This window comes from Filicampus tigris, chromosome 8 (genome assembly GCF_054856515.1).
Source record: "Filicampus tigris isolate MCC_2025a chromosome 8, RoL_Ftig_1.0, whole genome shotgun sequence".
Taxonomy (NCBI): domain Eukaryota; kingdom Metazoa; phylum Chordata; class Actinopteri; order Syngnathiformes; family Syngnathidae; genus Filicampus; species Filicampus tigris.
This window is the reverse complement of record NC_141224.1, coordinates 20,318,642-20,342,299: the sequence shown is the minus strand read 5'-3', so window position 1 is coordinate 20,342,299 and position 23,658 is coordinate 20,318,642. Positions and strand designations below refer to the sequence as shown.

At 42.2% G+C, this 23,658-nt stretch overlaps 1 protein-coding gene across 3 annotated transcripts in view; it reads left to right on the top strand.

Annotated features, from left to right (window-relative positions):
- The window catches only part of zfpm2a (zinc finger protein, FOG family member 2a), a 123,554-nt gene that overhangs the window by 71,184 nt on the left and 28,712 nt on the right, over window positions 1-23,658 (top strand). For 2 of the 3 annotated variants that reach the window (XM_086038465.1, XM_086038467.1), the window contains exon 5: window positions 9,695-9,806. In XM_086038465.1, coding sequence (XP_085894591.1) covers window positions 9,695-9,806 — 112 coding nt within the window. The remainder of the gene's footprint in view (window positions 1-9,694; window positions 9,807-23,658) is intronic. The other variant, XM_086038466.1, reaches the window with a different exon arrangement.

Below are 23,658 nucleotides of genomic sequence, written 5' to 3'. Positions count from 1 at the left end.
GATAGTGTCTACCTAACCTAACCGATGATAAACATACTGTGTCCATTAAAAGCATTCTGATCTTTACAAATAGTTTGTACCAAATTTTGTGGGAGCCCAAGTGTACCTAATGTTGAGGCTATTTTTTTATTGAACTCAATCAAAGTTACAGCTCCCTTCACGCACATTGCCCGATTGGACAGTATGCAATGTCTGTCCAAATGAATGATTATTCAACACCTCAATACGCAGCAGACCTCCACGGAGGCAGCGGCGCAAGTAAAAGAAGCAAAGCGAGAGAACAATGAAAGGAGTTTGAGCGCTGCCAGCTGCTGTTCCGTCTGTCGCCATCACGGCTTTTCTTGTGATATGTTAAAACAACTTCCTTGACAAGTGCTGTAGATAATTCTTGATTGTTTACATTTGAAAAGCGCTTCTCGTGGGCAGTGCCGCGTTGCAGTGCTCACCTCACGGTAAGAGTTGTGTGCTGTGGGCATGATCTTTATGTGCCTGTGCGGGTTCACTTTAAGTACGCGGCAGAACGAAAACATGTACGTACTATACTCATGGGAGAAAACCAAAAATCTGGTGTAGTTCTCAGATGAGCACCAGAGGTTGTTGTTCGTCCTCATGGATAAACTTCGGGCCACAACCAGCCCCGTCCGCAGTCTTTGCAGCCTTTAGAAAGTCAAACTATAATGTCAGGTATCTACTGCTTTTATTTTGCTGTGCATGTGTGTCAGCAGTGCAAGTGAACACGAGCAGCGATTTGACTTCATTGTTGCCAACTTACATATATTGTCGCTGTATTTAGTGACCGACCATTCAAGCAACTAGTTTTAAAGAATGAATAGTGCCAACACTATCAATCTTATTTCCTGCACAGTGGTGGCAAGAGAGGAATTTCTCCTGGTAATGATTTGGGAGACCTGGGAACGGCTAATAGTGGTTTGTGCTCATAATGGCAGCACACTTTAGAAATATAGAACAAAATATGGACACTCTTGTAGCCATGTTTTTTTTGTGTGTGTGAATGTTGATTAAATAGTGACTATAATTGTATCCAGCAGTTTTTATTCATATTTTTGTCTAATTACAACACGCTATACCAAGGTGACACAAGTGGCAATGTAATTTACTGCTTTATACTAAAAAAATTTTTTTTAAAAAGACATTAAATTCACATTTAACACACTTGAGTTAGCATGTTGTTGTGGTCCTCAGCAACAGTTTCAGTTTTTCTCTTGGCAGCTTTTAAAAATAAATTGCCCATCTCTGACTTGTACTATGACACCCTTCACGTCTAGCAGCCATTTGCTTGAGAGCCAGCAAAGTCAAGCCGGCCACCATAACGGTTGCTCATATTATGCAACGAGCAGCAATGACAACTTTAAAATAAAAGCCCAACAAATAATAGTGTACATGGACATCGATGCTTTAGTAGTCTTTTATTCTGAAGTTGACACTTGAAGCAAATCGTTAGGACTGCTGACTTTGACTGTTTGTCTCTAGAATGCCCTGCCCACAGTTTCTGCAATATGCTCGGAATGTAAGTGCGCACCGAGGCAATCAATCAAGCATTTGCCTATTTTGTCTGCGCACCTGCACACCGCCTATGTGCACCCCTGACTATATTTGTAGTAGGTGCTGCATTTTCTATTAATTGGTCTTTGACAGTCCTGAGACTATTGGTCAACTATCCATGGTGTACCTGACAATTTATCTTCTCTATCCATCCATTTTCTTTACCAGTTGTTCTCAGTAGTGTTGCGGGTGAGCTGGAGTCTATCCCCTCCTCACGATACCCCTGAACAGATTGCCAGTCAATCACAAGGCACATGGAGGATAGATAAACTGCCTTTCACACTCAAATACACACCTATGGAAAATTAGTCTTCAATTACACTCAGAAGCATGGATTTTTTTGTTATATATAACTCAACATTTACCACAAAAACTGGAGCTCCTTTGAACAAGTCTCCTTTAAACAGCCATCAAAACACTGAACAAGAATCACATCAGACCCACTATAGCAATTTTACTTTCTTTTCATTAGTCAACGTCTTTAATGAGACACTTGAGTTGACACGTGGTTGTTGTGATTTTGGCGTGGCTGTGCTACATGTAATTGAGCTGCAGTGTGTTCCCGTACGCGTAGCCCTGGTTGGGAAACACTGAACGAGAGCACCTCAAGACGACACACCCAAGCATAAGTGGCTCAATCTGAGATTTAAACCTTGAAGCTCTCAACCCTGAGGCAGATATACCTACAAATACCCACCTGCCTCACCTGTGTCTGGAGCCTAACCTATCCATTAAAAAAATTAACTTCTCCACATATGGTAACAATTATTTTGCAACAAAGACAATAAAGTCATTTTCTACAATTCATTTTTATTCTAAAACCTTTCCAATCACTGACTGTCATCTTGCAACTAGAAGGTTGCAATCGATGGTACCAACTCAGTTCTATTGAAGTACTGGTTTTTATAACCTGAAGATTATCATGGAAGATAAGAAAAAAGATGGTTGCTGGAGACTACGGTCTGGAAAGTTTCCATTCACTCCCTGGTGGTCCAGCTGAGTCTCATTAGATGGATAAGTATGTGGCTGTCAAAGTAGAATATTACACCACTGGCTTGTCAGCAAACTAATTGGGTAACAAAGACCATTTTCAACCCAAGGATCCAATCTTTTAACAGCCCATGTGCTGAGACACTGATAAGAGAGTTCACGTCTAATGCATTTAGTAAGGGGCAAGGTCTTTATCTTATTTACTTAACTTAGTGTAAATATTGTTGGTCTTTTACAGTGGATTAAGTAAGATGCAATTTCCTCAAAGTGCACCCAGTGATGACCATATAAACGCTGCAGCATACTGGAGATGATCACGCGGTATGCGGAAATCTGAATCTGCAGCATTTGCTAGAAATTCGTTAGCAATGCATTCCACCTGTTTTAGTTCTTTGTTTTGAGGGATTTTCGCAGTTAAATCTAATTGATATTCTGTAGATGTAGGACCCAATTTAGGAATCAAAAAGTGAGACTGGCTGCTCACAGAGTCTCCTGAAATATAAAAGCACACACAGAGGGATGCAATTCTAATACAACGTGAAATTTCTGAGTCACCCAGAGAAAGAAGGGAGTTCAAAAGAATATTAAACCTAAAGGGGGGGCAGAGAGGTTTATCTAAAGTCAAGGACTTTATTTCAGAATCATGCCCGCCATTTTATTTTTGTCTATATTTACAGCGTCTGACTGATGTGTGCAGTTATGAGGCAGGGGATTTATTATGACCTCACTGACTGATTGACTCCTGAGTTCCCTTTCATCCTCTCTGGGGATATCCACATGTTTATTCCCAACAGGGAAAGCGCAGTTCAGTCTTGAGAATATGTCACCTGCCACCGTGGCCTCCAGGGACAGCGTTAATATCCATACACGTGAACATTACTGGCTCCGAGTTTCCTATTATGGCCCCTCACAGAACTTCTCCCTGCCTGCTCCGACAGGCAGCCCTTACATATAGTACATGCAAAAGATCAAACAACCTTACCAATTGAATTCAAATGGGAAATTTCTTGTAATTCTAACAGTGAGTAGCGAAGCCACGGGGATGCTCTCTGACCAGAGCAATAGAGCAGAAGTACATGTTTGAACATGTACCTGCAAGCCATGATTAAGACCTGCAGCACAAGCATTACAAATGTACCTCTCTTGTTTAACATTTCAAATCAAGTATCTCGCGGGAAAAAAAATCTGCATAGCAGCACTGGCTGGTAAAGTTGAATTGAAAATGGGGCCGCTACGTTTGGGGTATTGTAGAATCATTTGGTAGGGCGAGGAAAGTGGTTGTGGAGGTAGAAAGGAAAGGAGGCATGTTGAATATTCCGCTTTTTGACTCTTGAAGAGCACCTCTTAAAAACAGACTTCTATCCCCTCTAGATTCTTAATCTTATTTAACCTTCGTGTATTTACGATTAATCCTTATTCCGTCGAATTTACTTGTATGTTTAAGGATAACAATAATAATTTTGAGATGGACTGTTGATGATTTGTCCTTGTTGTGTAAGCAAAATCTTGGGTAAGCGCTCATTTGTCTGCTTTATTAGCACTTACCGTACCGTATGTCTGCCGCAGAGTGAACAGCATGCCTTGCCACCCATGGTCAACATAAATACAACCCCGTGTGAGCATTTCAGTGAGGGTGAAATAAGCAATAGCTTAATGCCGCATTTGTACTTTGATGCTTACAGTCCAGCCAGTGGGATAAAAGGTGAATTAAATGAGGAAAATATTTATTCCTTATAGCGCGGCCATGATAGCAACCGCAAAAGCATGTGTGTCCCTTCAAAGATTCTGGGAACAGCAGCGACTCTCTCAATTTAATCGATTTTAAAATGAAAAGTCAATTTAAGAAAGTTGAAAAGAGAACGATGGGCCAAGGGAAGGGTGGGGGTAGCATTCTCTTGCACTCAAGCAGTAAACTAACTGCCGCACAGAGCAGGCAGAGATTTCTGCTGCATTATCTCCCACCTCACATTTGCTCTTAGGCAAGCAGTTTAAAAGCCAAGCGATTGAGCCAGTGATCCAATTTGAAATGCAGAAATGATTAGAGCAGCTTGCCTCATTTCATATCGAAATTCTCTGATTTATGACAGGGCACCAGCCAAGATCTATCTCTAAAGGGAATTAGTGTGCAATTCCTGCATATTTCTGTTATTTAGTCTCCCAGCAGCAGATGCTATTGCCTGAGAGAGGGGGTGTAAAAGGAATTGAAGCATTACGTAGGTATCTTTTCATCTCAGCCAGATGTAACCGTGGCCATTTATATGAGGCATTTCCCATTTTGTGTCCGTTGTTGACAGAGAACCTTATTTGTGGAAGCAAGAAAAAAAGGAAAACTCTGTCACACTTAACTACGCAAAAACATATACACATTTTTTCGGAGCATGAATAGGAGTGAGATACAGGCTGCAAGGTTAGCTTTGGCCAATTATTTGAAAAGAAGAAAAAAAGACCCTTGCAACCCATCCATCCTTGAGGCTAAGAAAATATTAAAACGTGCGGCGATAACGAGGGCTAGAGGAAAATCTCTCTTAATGAAATTTCCAGTTGACCACATGCAATTTGTTTCATCGCGGTGAACAACTAATTGCAATGGACGTTATCAAGGTGTGAATGTGCTGTCTGCTGTAAACTGGCTGGTAAAACAGGTACAAATCCTTTATCCTCACTCCTCACGGTGGGAAACAACTAAACCTGTCGTCTCTATAAGCTTGTTTCTCTTATTTGTGCTGTTAATGTAATCTTGAGGACATTTGTCAAATGAGAAAGTCAACTGTACTGATACAAATTATTGTTTGCAGAACATTTCAGGTTTGCTTCATATTCCAAAAGGCTCGTGAGTGGCTGATTAAAGCTGAAAGTTTAAAGACTTATTGACATACATTGGAACCTTGGGTGACTAATTGAATTCGTCCCGTGACCTTGTTTGTAACCTGAAACGTTAGTGAACACATGTAATGTTTCACATTGAAATGAAATGTAATGCAAATAATCCATTTCAAATGAAGCTTTATTTTTGTCAGTGCACGGTTAAACATAAATACGCAATGATATAGAAATAAGGGGAAACACATTATTATACGTGAATATCACACTGAACAAACGAGATATCTGACCATATACTTATAAAGTGTTGACTTGACAAGGGAACAACAATGCGGGGACTTGCATGTGGTTTTTTTTTTTTTTTTGCACTTTTCGCTTTTTTTTACTCAACATGCTGGAACCCCCCCCCCAGTCATCAAGGCAACATATATGCGCATATAACTATGCTACGATACATACTATAATTAGCCTTACGATCCGTGCATGTGGCACATGCAGCAAACACATCACTCAATACAATACCACAACCCCCTTTAGTGTTTGTGGGGTCATCAACTGAGCAACCAAGCATGTTCCACTTACCTGAATCTGCTGCTGTTAGCCAATGCTTTTCTGCGCATCCAATAATACTAAATACGGCTCTGCTTACCTTTAGGATTTGATATATGGATTCAGACAGTGTTGTCTGGTCCTGACCTAAAAGTGGTGGATCTATGCTTAGCCTTGCTGCCAAATCATGGGCAGAGAAACTCATTGTGCGTGTGTTTTTTATATGTAAATTAGTGGTACTGTTACATCACCATGGTGGAATTTAGAACGGTTCACTCACATACAACTTTTTGGGAGGAGTCTAGATTAATTTCACGCTTGATGGGTGGACAAGCACCTCAGCGACCCAACTGTTTGTATACAAGAAATGAAAAAGTTCATCTTCCTTAATATGTCCCCTTTAAAGTCAACGAATGTCATGAGATATTGAGACAGAGCGGTTTTGATCTCTCAGTTGTCTAAATCCTTCAGCCCCGGGATCAGAAGACGGATCCAGTGCCAGTCAGTGACCTTGGTGGAGGGAGCAAGAAAAAAGGCATGAGGAAAATAATCATTCCCGCCAAGGTTCCTATCGATTTCACCTGCCCTGACCACGGAGCAGGTTAAGAGCAGCCACTGGTGGCGAAATGGTCAGCGGTGATATCATTAGCTTGTTGTTTACACAGGCAAGCTGGGAGTTAGAGGCAGGCTGAGTGTCACAAGACACTTTCTTCTTTACCTCCTCCTTCAGCTGATCAGAGGATCATGGTATCAAGGAGGGATTAGTAGCGACTTGGGATTTGTGTGATTGGTTAATTTATTGCGGTGATGGCAGGTCTTTCATCTATGGCAACATTTAATCAGTGCAGCCACAGAGGCTATTACAGGTTAGCTCCTTTCTGGAGTCAGTCCGGCTGTGCCATCAGCTCTATCACAATTCCCCTGAAATTTCCAAATTATCTGGAACAGGCTTTAGCTTCTCTGTAATAAAAATTAGAGCAGATTCCTGATAGAAGCTTTTGCTCACACAGGGCCAATTATAAATAGTGCAGCACTGCCTTGGAAGACGGAAGGGGGAGGAAGAAAAAAATCCAACTCTGAGAGATGTGCACGGAACTTATCGTTCAACCCCTGCTCCGCTCTGATCCAAATCCGTGTGGCTGAAAATTTATATTAGATTTTATCACAGACGCCTAAGTCTCCAAAAATCAATGAAGGTTATCTTTTATGTTGCAGCAACTTGTGGAAATATTGATTTTCATTTTATAGCGAATTTGGAGCATCAGTTTGTAATCACTTCCTCGCTGACTACACTGTTTGGGTCGCTGTATCTCTTACACGAGGATAGGTAACTGAGCTCAGGAAAAAAGCAAGAGAGTATTGAAACCACTGAGGTGAAGGCAGAAGGCGGATATACTATAACACACAACTTGTTTGCGTGGCTGTGTGTGTGTGTGTGTGTGTGCCGAGAGCGGTACCGGCTCTATCATCTATCGAGTGTTTTTTTTTTTATTGGCTTGTAATTAGAAATGATATCAACCCCCTGCATCATGTTTAGTTAACATTAGTGAATACATACAGTGTTGTACATGTATATATACTGGATGCAGGGCGAGTTTGTTTCTATAAAACCAGTTCAACATATTCTCCCTGGCTTCAGGCAAATTGTAATTTTCTGCCTGTCAATCTGCATTTCTGTGCATAGTAGCCACTAAGGCCAACTGATCCGGTTGTACAAGTGTTTTCATTTGCATTTGCAAACACTCCTCCCTGCAGTGACGCCACACTATCTTAATCCTAAATATGTTGCCCGCACTTGCTCTTGTGCATCTCTTTGTCTTTGTGGCGGCGGCTACATGCATGCTTCCAAGGCACACTTTTGTCACTGTGGATGAGTTATGTAAATCTGCAGTAAGAAACTGTCATCACTTGTTTGCTACAAGGGTGAAGCAAAGTAAACTGGAATTGACGGTTCACTCGGTAACTTGTAATTCCCACTGTGACAAAATTCAAGCAATAAATGGGAAGAGTTGTGAGGACAATGTCTAGGACTAAGAAGTCAAGTTAGGTTGGTGTTCAGTCTATGTTGGCTACATGGAGAGCAGCTGGAATATCATAAATTCCCAAAGGCTCTGGGGGATGGCAGAAAGGCCTCTCGCTGCTGAATAAGAGATGGCTCCAGTCTGGAGATCTAAGAAGGGGTTAATCTGATTCCCATTTCAGATAGTCGCCCTAGCAACAATCGGCCAGTCTGCTCTGCTTCTTTGACAGGGGTGTGAGATTTTCAGGTTAGCCAGATAGAGGACTTTATTGTGAGGCTAATTTGAAATGTGAAATCCAGGATGACTTAAATTACAGAGGTCGTCTTTCTCTCATCTGCTGCCAAGGCGGGATAAGATGATGCCAAGAGAAGAAATAAGAGTATCAACCACGCAATTTACTCTCTGTTTTTTATCACTTTGGCGGTGTAGTTTCTGTAGAGGAATATACTGCATGGGAATTATATATAAATATGACATCTTCATTTGGAGTCTGTATTTGTTTTACATTTACAGCCAAAGTCACAAACAGATTTTCATTGTCTCTGTGAGATTTTGTCACCATTTGCTCAAAAAAAAAAAAAAAAATCAGTTTGTCCTCTAGCCTGTGACTAGATGGAGTTCATGAAAAGAGAAATGGGAGGGGGGCTGAGGAGGAGGAGGGGGGGCGGGCGTGCAGACACACTGCCCCAGCACAGCACTCATCTTATGTGCATATCTGTGCCAATTCAGACCTTTAACATGCTCAAGTGACATTTGCATTCATCCTTGAAGGTTGTTGCCATGCTCAGAAATAAGTAAAAAGCATGGGAAAAGACTAGTTTATTTTCCATTGCATTATGCAGATGGACAGAGTTGAGATTGCACACCAACCCATTTTCGCAAGCCATTACTATTTTTGTTACACCCAAATAAAGACGGGCCTCAGGGTCGGAAAGTAATGGCATTGAAATACTGACAGTTTTCCTTGAAGTAATAGACTGGTGTACTCAGGTGCATTAGCACACACTCAACAACGGCATTACACGAAGCTCTAAAAGAAAGGCAACATTGGAGGAAAAGAAGCATATGATAGGTGAATAAATGCGGCAAGCGCATACTGTGGCACTTTCACACGCAAGCCTATTAAAAGGATGTTGTACTCTATCTGTCTCTTTTCTTTTTCTTCTAAAAAAAAAAAACAACACATTTGACCTCTGACCAAGAAGAAAAATGACTTTACACATTCAGTATAATTTTTCAACATATTATAAAAGCTCTAACCTCAATCGCCCTTTGAAATAGATACTGATTCTTTAAATTCTTCCCTACTTGTTTCTGGAAATAGTGAGATCCTGCTGATAGTGTGCTACAACGTGCCCAAGGTTCACCACAGAACACTACCTTCCCTCTTTTATGAAAGTCATCTCCCTTTTTCTTCATACTTTCTTCATTGCAGAGGAACCAGAGAGTCTCGTTGAAATCACTTCGGAGTCCTTGATTCTCAATTCTTCTTTTTGATTCAATCCAATGTTGTTTTTGCCCATTTTTTCTCTCCTTCCCAACCACACATGCGGCCTTTTGTCAGTGGGCCATGACCAATATATACACATCCCATAACTGTTTAGAAAAGCATTGGGATGGGCTCGCTGTATAGTTTCTCAAATTATGTGTTTATGACCGACCATTCAGAGCAGCAGACGCGTAAATCATTGGTCTTTCTCTAATCACCCAAATAGGCAAATGATTAATATTTGTTATCTGTCCCCTTCCAGAAGACGAAGAGCACGGTCCCGGTGGTGCTGAGCGCCGGCCCCAAGTGGCTGCTGGATGTGACTTGGCAGGGAGCAGAGGACAACAAAAACAACTGTGTGGTGTACAGCAAAGGTAAGCAAGCAACACTTGAATCGTGTTATCTCTGCGCACTGCAACACAACACAGCACAGCTTCGCCGCTAAGACACAGACGATCCTCCATCCACTCAATTCCCACCTGCCTGTCCCCTGGTCTTCTTGTACTTTCTCCCTTTTGCGCTCCTTGCTTCTCCGAGCCACACACGCTCTCGAATATTCAGAGGAGCGCGGCCGCAAGGACGAGCACACGCAACGTTACATTTACACATTCAGTCGCTAGCTGTTTTTCTCATCCAGTAAGTAATTTATCTCATTAAAACCCTGATTAAGAACTGAGAAACATCACTTGACACGGAAAGTTAATTGTCTTTAGATTTCACCACTGTAATTAATGCCCCGCCTCTTTTTTTTTTTTATACTGTGTCTTAGAGGAGATAAAGAATATGTAGCAATTGAGGTGGGGCTGCCACTGCTTCATTTGTTCATTTTCTGTGTACAGGTAAATACAATAAGGCAGTAAGACTTTCACAGTGCTGTGCAAAAGTCTAAGGTCATTGTGTGCTTTGTTGTTTGACATGGCAATTAGTACGACAGATAGAGTTGTGCAAAAAATCAATTGATCTCTATGAATATTTGTAGAGGGTGGCGCTTAGGTAAAAAAATAATCATAACCATTAACAATTAAGGTAAGGATCTGGTCAGCCTATAGAAATTAATTTTCACTATGACATCAGTGAAAGGCTTGAAGGCCTACCAGCACCAGGGACTCTATTTTCGTAACGTGCGAATGAGCTGCGCAAATGTACACAGAGGCAGGTTAGACAGCGTGTTAGTAATTTCGTAGACGCACGCCTATAAAAAAGGGCGGTTTGCACCATTGTGGATGTGAACCCAGGCGACTCCATTTGCTGCCAATCAAAGCAGCTCCTCTCATTTGCTTGAAATGTGGCACACTCACATCTCACATGGAGACATCTGTGTGCGGAAAAGGAAGCGGAAATCCATGAGTGGCCGAAACATTGTCACTGCTCTTTGTCAGTGTGGCAACAAACAACGTAAGCGGATACCCTCATTCAAATACAGAATAAACTGGAGGTGATAACCACTGGTGACTCATTACAATACAATCGTGTATCTATCTCACACACACACACACCCCACCAAGAGCTGCGTGCCAGCCATTGGGATCATTAAAAAAAATATGATAACGATAATAATAATAATAATAATAAGAAGAAGAAGAAGAATGATAATAATAATAATGATAATAATTATAATAATAATAATAATAATAATAATAATAGTACTGTGTTCAATGAATTGATTTCTACAGTGATTCAGGGGGTTTGATGCCCGCTGTTGTCATATTTACGACTGAAGTACAATGGCATCCACTTCACATGTCCACGGAGATCGTGTATCTGTCTGCCTGCACCTCGATCAAATTCACCACAATTGAATTAGGCCAGTGATTTACCTTGCAGCAAACGTTAGACGTGGTATGAAAAGGTGTACGTTTAGGCCGACTTTCAGCAGCCAAAATGTCAGACGTGCTGTCAAAGTACACACCCTTGCCGCGTTGGAACGTCCAGCATGGCGCCAAATTCCCAAGGCTTTCCCTTGCACAAAAGCACAGCATTTCTGCATGCGCCATCTACAAAAATAGAGCCCTAAAACTTGTTGCGCATTGTACACGAGATGCCTTCAATTCTGTAGCTCACTGACACTGAGGGTGTTATTAAAAGCCAATAAAGGTGTGAGGTTTTTGCAACCGTAATAGGGTCTTGATGGGTGTTAAAATGAGAGAAACAAAATGAGTGCATAAACTAAAATATGTGTTTAGGATTGCACGAGGTGAAGGGAAGAGACTCCATTTCTCACTCTTTAAAAATGATTACCGCGTGACAATACCCCCAAAGCTGAAATGGAGAGTCTTCTGCCTCAAAGTGAATAAATGGCAGGAGTGGGATTTGCAACCCGGATTTTCAGTCTCCCAATTCTCATCTACTAATCACTAGACTGCACTGGGGAGTTATCCTCTTAACCGGCTACTTAACTTTGTGCTCTTTATCACCAGATCATTAAAGTTTTGATAAGCTGTTAAAGAAGATTACGTACTTCTTTAAAATCTTCTAATCTTTATGCTTGCAGTCTTACTGTATAAAACAAAATGAGGCTGCAATAACAGGATTTCCCACTTTTTTTTTTGTTTGAGTTGGACAATTTGCTCTGCCACTCTTCAAACATGAAAGATGAGCTAGCAGACGTAGCATGCAGTACATGTATGATGAGCCTCACATGCAACACACTAACACTCAGCTGTGTCACTCACAGTTGCTTTGTTTATCACTTTCATTTCGACCTTATTAAATTAAACACAATGACATCTCCGCACATCCCCATGTGACAGTTGTTCTGTATTGTACTGTATTAAGTTCATTATTGGGAAATCCTCCAAGCGAATCATTAAACGCTGATATGTGATAACAGAATACAACGAATTAATTTAAATCTAGTCACAGAAGTTGAATATGTACTATCACAGAAGCAGTATGTGCGCATGTGTGTGTGCGCGCGCGTGTGTGTGCAGCCTCTAGAGGGGAGGCTGAAATGAAAAAAAAAAAAAAAAGCAAAACATTGAAATTAATATAGGATTTTGGTCTTTTGGCGACAATTTGGGAAATGGAATGTTAAAGTGTCACCCCTGTAGTGTGGGTTGATTAAAGGCTCGTCTCTTCCTCTCTTCGGAGTCCAACTGCAACTTTCCTCCCACCTTGAAAAGCTGGGGCCCAGATTGTTTATATCTTTACCCTGTGTGGCTTCCCCTCTGTCGGCTGCTTCATTGCTCCTTGAGATGTGTTACTTATGGAAAACAGGGAATATCTCACTGCACAGTATGCTTGCAGAATATGTTTTGGCTCACGTTTCAGTGGTCTCGGCTCTCTTTATAGCTGCTTGCGAAGATAGTAGCCGTTCACTTTGGATGTCTGCCAGTATGAATCTGTGGGGGAGTATCTGACTGTTGATTGGTTTGAGTGGTTACAGTGCACTAGTCTGCCCTGTGATTTCTGCTTTACACTTTATATGACTGCTCATCATCTGTCCCCGATACTTGCAGAAGTGAGCGAAATACGTGGAGTGGCAGTAAGAGTGACCGGCATCGAGCAGAAAGAATCTTGTGAGTTGTGCAGCAGCAGTGTTTTATGTCTAATGTATGCAGCGGAGAGTGGAACAACCAGGAGGATGGTTAGGTGAGGTTCCCCATGGGGCGTCCCTGGTGATCGGCACCGTGAAAAATGAGCTTTATGGGGTAACAAAATAACCAGTAGGATTTTGCTGCTTATTGGTATTGTTTTATTTATTTGTTGGTTTGTATAATTTTAAAGAGTTAAAATTATGTTGTACCTTCTCTAGCATTTTGAGTGTATTTTGACTTGGCTTCTTCTTCTTTTTTTTTTAATTACAGGTAATATTTAGTCATTTAGGGAAATTAACCAGAAGTGGGCAAAATTTGCAGCCTAGTCGGTTTTATGTATTTAAAATGAATAACAGCGTAATTGTGGTTCAAAATACCAGGTTGAATGCAGATTGAGTAAAATGTTCTCATGCTCTGTGCTGAACTATTGCACCATTGCAGGACTCCTGAGAAGTCTCTCACATTCACAGTGCTTCACATGCCGTTTATAAATCAAGTACAGAATTAGTATTAAGGCCACACCAATGCAGTGTTGATAATGTTACTGAAGTAAACGCAGGTATATGGAATGTATGGGTAATCTTCTGCTTTGTTGCAGCTTATTTGATATTTTTTCGATAGGAAAGTTTCAGCCCCTAAAATGTGGAAGGCAAAAACCTTCAAGGCTGGAGGCATTGGAATGACTCAAATTCATGAATATAAATTATTTGTGACTAATTTTCATTTGTAAAAAAAAAAAAAAAAAGAGGCTGCAATAGCCCTGAAGTGGCATTGTGGCAAATGCAATATCTGCTTTTCTCAGGCCGTCGCCGTGGCCCTGTTTGTTTTACATTAAACTCCCATGAAGAGCCTTAGCAGCCAGCCATTACTAAATCGCTCAACTCTACCACTGTGCTCTCATTATCAAGAAATCCACCTGGAACTCCCACAATGCTCTTCTCCACACTCTGACAATTTCTTTGAAGCACAGAAGTTCTAGAAACAGGCAGAAAGTCTGCAGAGTAATTATGTGTTACAGTAAGAGTGGAGCGCCAGGACTGAGGCAGGATGACAGACAGGGACCCGGAGAGAAAGATAGGGACCAGTTGGGAATTTTCTCTGCAGATAAACAACAGATTGATAAAGTCACTGAAAAAATATTGGAGCCGTTGAACAAAAGCACAGTGTACTGGATATGCACCCTGATCGGAAGATTTTCTTTGTTGCGTCAAACTGTTCGGGATGTGACAGGGGTTATTCCTTACCCCGACTCACAAAATGACATTGTAGCTCATGCTGCTCTTTATCACATGGGAATTCATTCCTTAACTAACCGTACTCAACTCCAAGAACCACATTCATTTTCATCTATGATATGTGCAATTTGGCTAATATTTAATATTTACAGTGTAAATTCCACACCGTGGTCCTAAGTCGTGAACTGCTGACCTTCTGTTACCCAAGTTCACACAGCCATATCTATATGGACAATTGCGCTTTGCTGCAAGCAATCGAACATCTAATAGTGCTTGTGTTATAAGGTCCTCAAGTTTCAGTACCTACTGACATGAGATTCTATTCATATTCAGAAAGAAGACAACATCATATTCCACAGTGGTAAGAGTTTCATTCATTGACTGCGTGATCCGTCATTGTGCTTGCCCCATTGTTACCTGATATCTACGCCCACTGAAACTATACACATGAAACGCTGCCATATTATGTGGCATTATTCAGAGGTCATCGAAACTTTTCAACTGTAAGCCTCTTAAGTCAGGCCACATTCAGATCCACCATGTCCCACAAGTCTCCAGAGCAACTTAGCCCATTGTTCAGACAGAAATTGACCAATGTAACTAGGATGTTTTACATAAGCCCGAACAGAGAAGAATTAGCTTCCTCACTGAGTCTTTGTATTATTTCATAGTCACTAAGTCCTCACAATCAGATCCTTTTTATGCCGCCGTTTCATTACCGCTGCTGGCCGACCGAAGCCCTCTGAGGCATAAGATGAACTAACGTGGCCTGTGTGGACACATGCGGAATTGCCCGTTGTTTCTATACTCTAAATGCCCACTTGAATGTTTGGTGTGAAGCCGTTTACATTGCTTTATTCTCATTTGAATGAAAGCTTAAACATGTTGCACTCTGTTGGTGAGAGTCGAACATTCAACCCTCTTCTTTTAAAAAGACTGCGGCGAACGGGGCTTGCGAGGGTTTATGATCTGTTATCTTGGAACATAGCAAAATGGCGTGACTGAATAAGAACTAAACAACTGACACAATGTCGAAATTTCATTATCGGTGTATTAAAACAAAATTGTACCCTAAAGGAGTCCCCACCACAGCTTAGAGCAGCCGACTAATTATGTTTAATTAAAAGACAAGAGAGATCAACAGAATCGTTTTCATTAGGAAATTATTAATGATTCCGCTGCAACAATAATTGATTGCACTGAGCCATGCGATAACTCGGTGCGGTCAGGCTCAATCCAGAGCTGTTTGGAAAGGAGTGGTTGGCTCTGAAGCTGAAGCTTGTATATTTGTAATAGAGAAGTTGGGAATCAGGCTTTACGGAGACAAAAGGGGCACAGGAGAAGGAGGGGACGGAAGGTGGAATAGCAAAATCCGGACGAAATAGCAATCAGAGAGGGCTTTAATATAACATTTAAACAGTGCCTGTCTCTCCTCATTAATACAGTCCTACATGTGTTTTTTTTTTTTTCATCCTGGGTCTATATTACATGTACATAGGCACACAGTCCCACTTTGTGGCTGCTCCATTCAGAGCCATGTGAAAGCCGTCAGCTCCAGACGCTTCTCCCAGCAGCCTTTTATGTGCATTGTTCTCCCGCTAGGCAGGCTGTTTCCCTGCTAGACTCTATAGCGCAGGCACCAGACGACATGCTCTGCCACTGCACCCACATTCGCCACAAACACACACACTAGACGCCATTACTGAAAATTCGCATAATGGCTGCTGACACATAAATGTCCATCTGCATTCGCCGCAGGCTAAACCCCCAGACAAAAACAACAATAGAGGGAGAGCATGTAAAGGGAGTGATGGGCGCTGATGAGTGCTAAATTGTTTTTTCATAGATAGTAACGTACTGTTTTTTTTTTCACCGCTGTGTGTGCTCGTGCATTTTTGGAGGATGTGCTCGTGGTCCGCATGTATGTGTGTGTGTGTGTCCACGAGAATAGCTAGTCGCCCTTGTATCAGTGCCATTGAGGGTGTCGGGCTAATGAGCGTGGGCTGTCCTTCGAGCAGGAGGGTTTGGGTTGTGCCATTCACTCTGCATATTTAAATGCCTTGTAGAGCTTAAGTAGGCCCACTTTTCCATGTCAGGGCAGCGTTCAATCCTGCTGCGGCCATTAATTATGATACCTTTGTGCTCCAGTGTGGCTAATAAGAGTGATGCATTGCACCCTCGTGGCATTATAATCATCCGAGTGAAGTACCTGGGCTGCGCTGCACTCGCTTTAAGCACCACATTTAAGTTAAAAATACTGGGAACAAAAACGGCAGTTGAAGAGGCAGCTTCCTCCTTGCTCTCCCTGGCTGCGGTGGTTAATGTGCCCACATGAGAGTGTGTCACACATTTAACGTGTCCATAATGGTATAATCAATGATGTGAAATGCTTTGGTATTGATCATTCAGGAAGGCTCATTGTGTGCCTGAGAGGGAAGGCAGCAAAGACACACACACAAAGGTTAAAAGGACGTATTAGTCATTGTTTTGTTGCTGCTCATCCCTCCATGTTCACACTGCTCTCACTGTCTGCATTAGGATGTACTACCTTACTTTCTTATTACTTTCTCTGTCATTGAACAGTGAAGTGGTTAGCTGGATTTTGAGGAGCCGCTTCTTAATATTTGGAGCATGTCTCTCTGGTATTGAATCTGTTCGTTACAGATGGGGTGTAAAAGATCACATTTTATTACATTAATCACCACAAGTTAATGTGATGATATGTGCTTTATATTTCCTCCTCTTAACGGCATAATCAATGACCATTTTTATATTCATTGAAAAATCCTGCAGATATGAAAATGAGCCCCGGCTCGGTTTTTAATCTACTGTGGGATCTTGAGTCAGTAATTAAAGAGTTCCTTCAGTGTATATCTTCTAAAAGCCCTTAGCCTGCTTTTCAGGCCTGGTTATGATCCAGCTCGCCGCCCCCATCTCTGCTGTGGTAAGTAGGTGTGAAAAGCATTGTCACTGAGCTTTAGGATAAAGCCCTGCTGTTGGATGCCATTGGTCAGACCCCATGCGCACGCACGCGCACGCGCACACACGCACACCCCCACACACACTCGCAGACACCCATGCAAGGCTACTGTATGTTGTGAATGTGTGTCAATGCTTTTTTAATGAAAGACAAAGCACTAAAGACAGGGGCCACTCTCGACATTCAAACTGCTTTTTAGGTTATTTTTTTGCAAGGAGCAGCAGGGGCGTTGGATGGCTGTGTGACAGTGTGTATTTTTGTGACCTTGCGTACAAAAAATAGAGAAAGTGATCGCAGACTCACTAGGGTGAATGTGTTTCGCCGATCAGTCATGCTGATGGCAAAGCACATGGTTTAAGTCTCTGTGGGGTGGGGGTTGATTTAAGTCAAATGTGGGGAAACAGGCAGGTGATGATCAGGCATACGGACCTGAGAAAGAGCAACATATGCAGCGCTCATATCATGCAGACTGTTCATATGAGAGAGCCAGTTAAGAGAATAGCGTTGCAGCAGTTACATTCAAGACATCTAAGGTTCACGTACAGCTTCCATTTTTCGTTTGATAACATATATCTCTGAAAATTAATCCTCGGGTTGGGCAAATCATAATCAGATTTTCCTCCGAGAAATAGCTCAACACATTTTGTGGGGTCGCCAGTGTGTTCATGCAGGAGAACTTGTTGATAACCTTTGCAGTTAATCCATTTTATTGATTGTACAGCCACCTGCATGAAAAACACCACAGTCTTTAAAGAAGCGTATCAGTGTGATATCACTGTTTTTATTCCCTCTGCCACCTCTAACATTAGTACCTTATCTGAGACTCAGTTTATCGGGTGATCTGGTCAAAGGATCTTAGCAATTGGACCCCTGTTAAAGCAGTGAACACAGTGACAAATGGCAATGGTGAGAAGGGAGGCCCCGACTATTTTGGATGCGTACAGTATGTAACATTTGAATAATCCTGTAAGAAGGTATCGTCTACTATTTGAATCCGATAATGATACATGTCTCTGCTCGAGCACAATTTGTGCCTTGGCAATGGCGTACCTCTGATTTGTTTGGATTCCAATCTTTTTCAGAGATAAAATCTGTTCGAGTGTAAAACGCTATCACACGGTCATCATTAAAGCGTTTTTTTTAGCTGTACAGGCTATATTTGATGCCTAAGTGTTTCAAACAAATTATTACTTTTTTTTTTTACATATAACATGAGCGTATAAATAGGTTAACCACTGCTTTATATTGGTGACACTGTCGTCGTACATAGGTTTGGAACAGGTTCTCTCACATCCTTCTCTTAAAAATACCCGTTGTGTTGTTGTTGTGGAATCAGTGTTGTAAAAATGCCCCAACATTTTGAAATAGTCCAAAAAAGCCAAGGAGAAAAAATCATGCCATCTTTAATCTGTACGATCCAATTATTTTGTTTTTAGCCTGCATCATTTTTGCTTACTTCAATGGACGACGTTATTGCTGTAATAGTTTTACCTCTACCAAATTTAGTCTGCCTAGAACCGGTTGCATCGCTTTGCTGTGAGTTCACTAAGTGTATTTGTCAGGTGAACAGATCAACATGCTGGTGAATTCAAAGAAAAAAAACACATGCGGCTGAATATTATTATTGGGCAAGCAAATATAAGTTTATCCGCCAAATTAACATGCTAACTACGGCCTTGGCCTGCTATGTTATCCACACTATTTCACAGATTGAAATGTGTATAGGCGGCACGGTGGTCGACTGGTTAGCACGTCCGCCTCACAGTTCAGAGGTTGCGGGTTCGATCCCGGCTCCGGCCTCCCTGTGTGGAGTTTGCATGTTCTCCCCGTGCCTGCGTGGGTTTTCTCCGGGCACTCCGGTTTCCTCCCACATTCCAAAAACATGCATGGTAAGTTGATTGGATACTCTAAATTGCCCCTAGGTGTGATTGTGAGTGCGGATGTTTGTCTCTGTGTGCCCTGCGATTGGCTGGCAACCAGTTCAGGGTGTCCCTCGCCTACTGCCCAAAGACAGCTGGGATAGGCTCCAGCGCGCCCCGCGACCCTTGTGAGGATAAGCGGTACAGATAATGGATGGATGGAAATGTGTATAACTCCTTTGGGGCTTGACTTTCTTGTTGATTATAATGAAAAAAATAGAATGGCAATCAGTAAAGTGCATACCCCTGCCAAGGCCAAACAAACCTAATTTGGATCAACACCAAATTGTTCACACTTAGAGTGTACAGTAAATCCCTGCATATGCCCTGATTATTTCTCCCATCTCCCACAATCTTATGTGGAATTTGATGTTATGCTTTTGTATAACCCTTCTCGCAATTGATTTTAAAAAAAGCAGCAGTAAACCATAACCTGCTTGGTGGAAGTAACAATCTATCATGTAGTTCCGAACCCCGGTTGTCAATAGTTGACAGGGATGGGTGCCTCTTTTCCATGAAAGAGAATGTGAGTGGACATAGCGGTGAGAAGGAAGACAGGCGTGCTGTAGGTAGAGAAGTGTGGAAGAGCAGACATCAGTGTCGCCCCGGTCAGACAGGGCCATCCATCCTGGAGGCCCAAGGGAAGCAAGAGAGGGAGCGGGAGAGGGAGGATGGGACGGACAAAAAGAAGCAGCAGGCGAGAAGTGAAAGAAAAAAAGTGCGTGTGTGTGGGGAGGTAAAGAGAGAGATGGTGGGGCGCTGATGCAGTCTTTCTCTTAACTCTGTCAAAGCCACTTCATTTGTGCTCCTCTGAGCAGTGAGTAGTAACCAATCTTTCATCGCTCCAGTGGCCACAGTAGTAGAAGAGAGCCGGACTGCTATAAACACAAGTCTATTCAATTTCAAATGTAACTGGAATGTGAGCCTTTGGACGGCTTCTTGAAAGAAAAATGATGTAAGACTTTTGAACTCCGCTCTACCGCCGACTGTGAAATGGAAGCCGTGGGTACAGTATTTGGGTCTTGGCGAGATAGGTTTCAGTCTCATATCTGGCCTATTTTCACGGAGAGGTGAATGACATGTTTCGCTGATAGAACTCTATCCAAACCATGTGAGGTTTGCATAGGCGTGAAAGGCTCAGTTAAAACCTTCGACATCCCCCGCTTGATTTCACTCAGCGCGGTTGGCCTTCTTAATTTAAAATGTCATTTCTATTCATGGCATTGGCAATATTTAGACAATCACAGTGACGCGGGGAGCGAGAGCAGAAACAAACTTCTCGAGTGAGTCTGTGACTTAGGCAATCAGAAGAACTTCCTCTGCGGTTTACCTTGTACTGTCACCTTCAGCATCCAAGCGTCACCTAACCAGCAACACGCGGCTACCTGATGCCCTGAGCATGCTAAGCCTGCATACTGTTGAATGGCGGCCACCGCAGCCATGTAGAGTTATTTCTTTCCATCTCCTCACCGGAATCCCCCTTGCACCATTCCCCCTGTAATCTCCACACTGCTCACCGTTATGGGGTGGCTCGCCCGCTGCTCCCGCCGCGATTCCACAGCCCCTCTCCTTCTCATACCCAGCACCTCCACCATTTTAATCCCTTTGACCCAAACCCTGTGCGTTTCCCTTTATCAACAGCTCCTAGAGATTACATCCTGCTTGCTTCCTCACCACTGCTTGCTTCAGTCACCGTGGCTGGCCAGGGTCTTTGTCAGAGACTGCTGGGTGTGATAGCCACTGTGGGCCAGTTATTTGGTCGGTCTGGACGCCATACTTACAGGCCGTCTCGGCGAGGAGTGAGGAGGGCAGGACATTTGAGGGATGTACAATCAGAGGAGCATCACGCACTTGTGGCCTTCAGGTTCTCCATTTGGGGCACCCATCATCTTAAAGCGTCACTATCCTAATACATTTATCAGCGTGACAAATTTAGCCCAAATATTATTGTTTAAATCTATTCAGGGTATAATGGTGATCATTTTTTTCTATCCATCCGTTCATGTTTTATATATACTGTTTTCGCCTCATTAGGGTTGCAGGTGAGCTGACTTAAAGTATAGACTAAAGACAAACAACTAGATGGACCATTTAGTCGTCCTAACATGTATTTATTTTACAACGTGAGAGAATGCTGTAGTATGCAGACATGAATGCTGAACTTGAATTGTATTAGTCAAAGGTATTTCCCCCTAAATTCACAATTCTAATGTTGACCAATGATAGGCACATTCTATATTGTGTTTGTGAAGGCAGCAAAAGAGAGGCTTATATTTCAAATGTCATCCCAGTAATAATTTTGATATAACTTCAAAGAGTTCAAATGAGCTCAGCTCATACCTTCATGCTTGGAAATATCAGACTTTTTTCCCTACCAATCAGTGTATGTTGTCAGGAAAAATCAAAGATGAGAAAAATGTAATTGTTTGTTTTAATTAGATTTATTCATGTGAACTTCTGTGATCATTGGAGGAGGAGCCATTGTATGGCATTCTCTCATTTCTTTAACTGCTCAAGCTTCAGAATTCCACTCTTGTTAATCAGCATGATATTCAGATCAAGCAAATCACCATCTCTCCCTTGTTTCTTTCCTTTAGTAGTCATTTCTAATAATCAAACTTATACTGTAGATGTACACATTGGCCTCTCACCTTCATTCCTCGTCCTTATTTGGTGAGCCCTTGGGTCTCAGTGGAATCCAAGTCTGATTTAAGAGCCCATACATGTCGGGAGGTTGCAAGTGAAGACAAAAAGCACAGACAAATTACACCACAGGTTTCTTCTTAAAGCTATTCAAATGGAGGGTAGCAGCAGAGCAGTGAAAAATATATACACACTCCATCCTGTCAGAACGCTTTTGGCTTATCTTGAGGGACTGTCAAGGCTTGGAATATCATGGAATGGACAGAAATATATAAAATTAATAAGCCGCTGGATGTTGTCGGGAGTTATGATGCTTCATAAATCCTGGTTTGATCATGGCGGACAAGGCTTAAACCCACAGCTACCTAATGCGCGCAGCCGCGTTTTGGACTGAATTTTATTCTGTTCGGGAGATAGACGCCCTTAGCTGGCAAAAGTAAGATTTATTGTCGACTCCGTTACTCCCCTTTTTCTTTTAAGGGTGACAAATATTCAAAAGAATACCTATGGGAAGTTGTCAAGCATTACCGTTAATAGGACAGCGTGGACGTAACAAGGTGAAACTGAGGCCAAAAGGCAACAAGACACGATTGAGTGAGAAGCAGAAGAGGGGAAAATGTGCGCTAACTTATCAGCTGCGCTCACTTTGTCAGGTCAAGGGTCTCGGAGCTTTTGTTTGTTTGTTTGTTTGTTTGTTTCCTCCGGTGGAGGGATGGAGGCTATCTCTCCTGCCATCCACGCAGGTCTGCTCAGTCGAGGGCTGCAGGTAATATTTCATGTCAGGAATTAAGCAACCGTCTGACTGCTCTCTACAGTTAGGTGGCTGACACATCCATCACCGTCCCTTCTCCCTCTCGCGAGTGCTGGCTCACTCTCCTTCCTTCTACCCATTGGTTGGGATGTGGAAGCTCTGTATCGCTGGGACAGACTAATTAGACCACCGTATGTACTCTCCGGGGGTTTACCTGTCAATACTAATGTTTTCTGTGAAGAAGAAGCCTCTTTAAATGAAAGGCTCCGCCGTTTTGATATGTAAAGCACATGTCATACTGTTTCAGTCAGCCACATCCCAATGAGACAAGTTGTCACCAGAAGTACAACAATGACAACAAAAACAACTTTGCCGAACCCAATCAGAATAATGCGTTCTAATTCAAGAGCTATATTTTTTATGCCTTGTTCTACTTGGGAGAGGTCATGCATATTAAACACAAAGTTATAAGTAAATGTATTCCACTATTTCTTGTAGCTGCACACAAAAAGTAATGAGGTGTGGGTGATAAATACAATAGAGACAATAAATTATTTTCCTGTAGCTGCTTCTGAGTCAATTAGCACAAAGTCTTTGGTTTATTTAGCCTGCTCATATTCAGCATCGCGACTTTTATCCAATTACCTTATGTCAGGTGGGCCTAACCGGGCACAGTGCACATAATGGAGAATGCCATCTTTGGTGAGATATTCTGCGACACTTTTCCTTTGCATACGCCGATGGCACTCTCTATGAATTATTCAAATGCTTCATCCACACAGAAGAGAGAGGAACTCAGCTCCATAGTAAACAGATTTTCTGCTCACCATACTCCCAACTCTGAAGTGTAGGACATTGTAAGTGCCAAATAATTACACAGTGCCCCTTCTTCCCTCCTTTCTTTGCTCACCTGGATTCAGAACTGCATTTGGTCTGATTATTATTTGGACGTTGGTGAAATCCTGCAGGGAAGTTTTTACTGAAGCGCTGCAACGACAGATGTAGAAAATTGCATGTGGATACGTGATAACGTTTTGTGCATATTTCCATGTGAAATAATTGAAATATCAGATACCCTGGGTTTTGTGTCATTGGGGAAATAATGGTCCCAGAGGATCTGCACCCTGCTTTTCCTCTGTTGGTATATGAAACAGTAATAGAC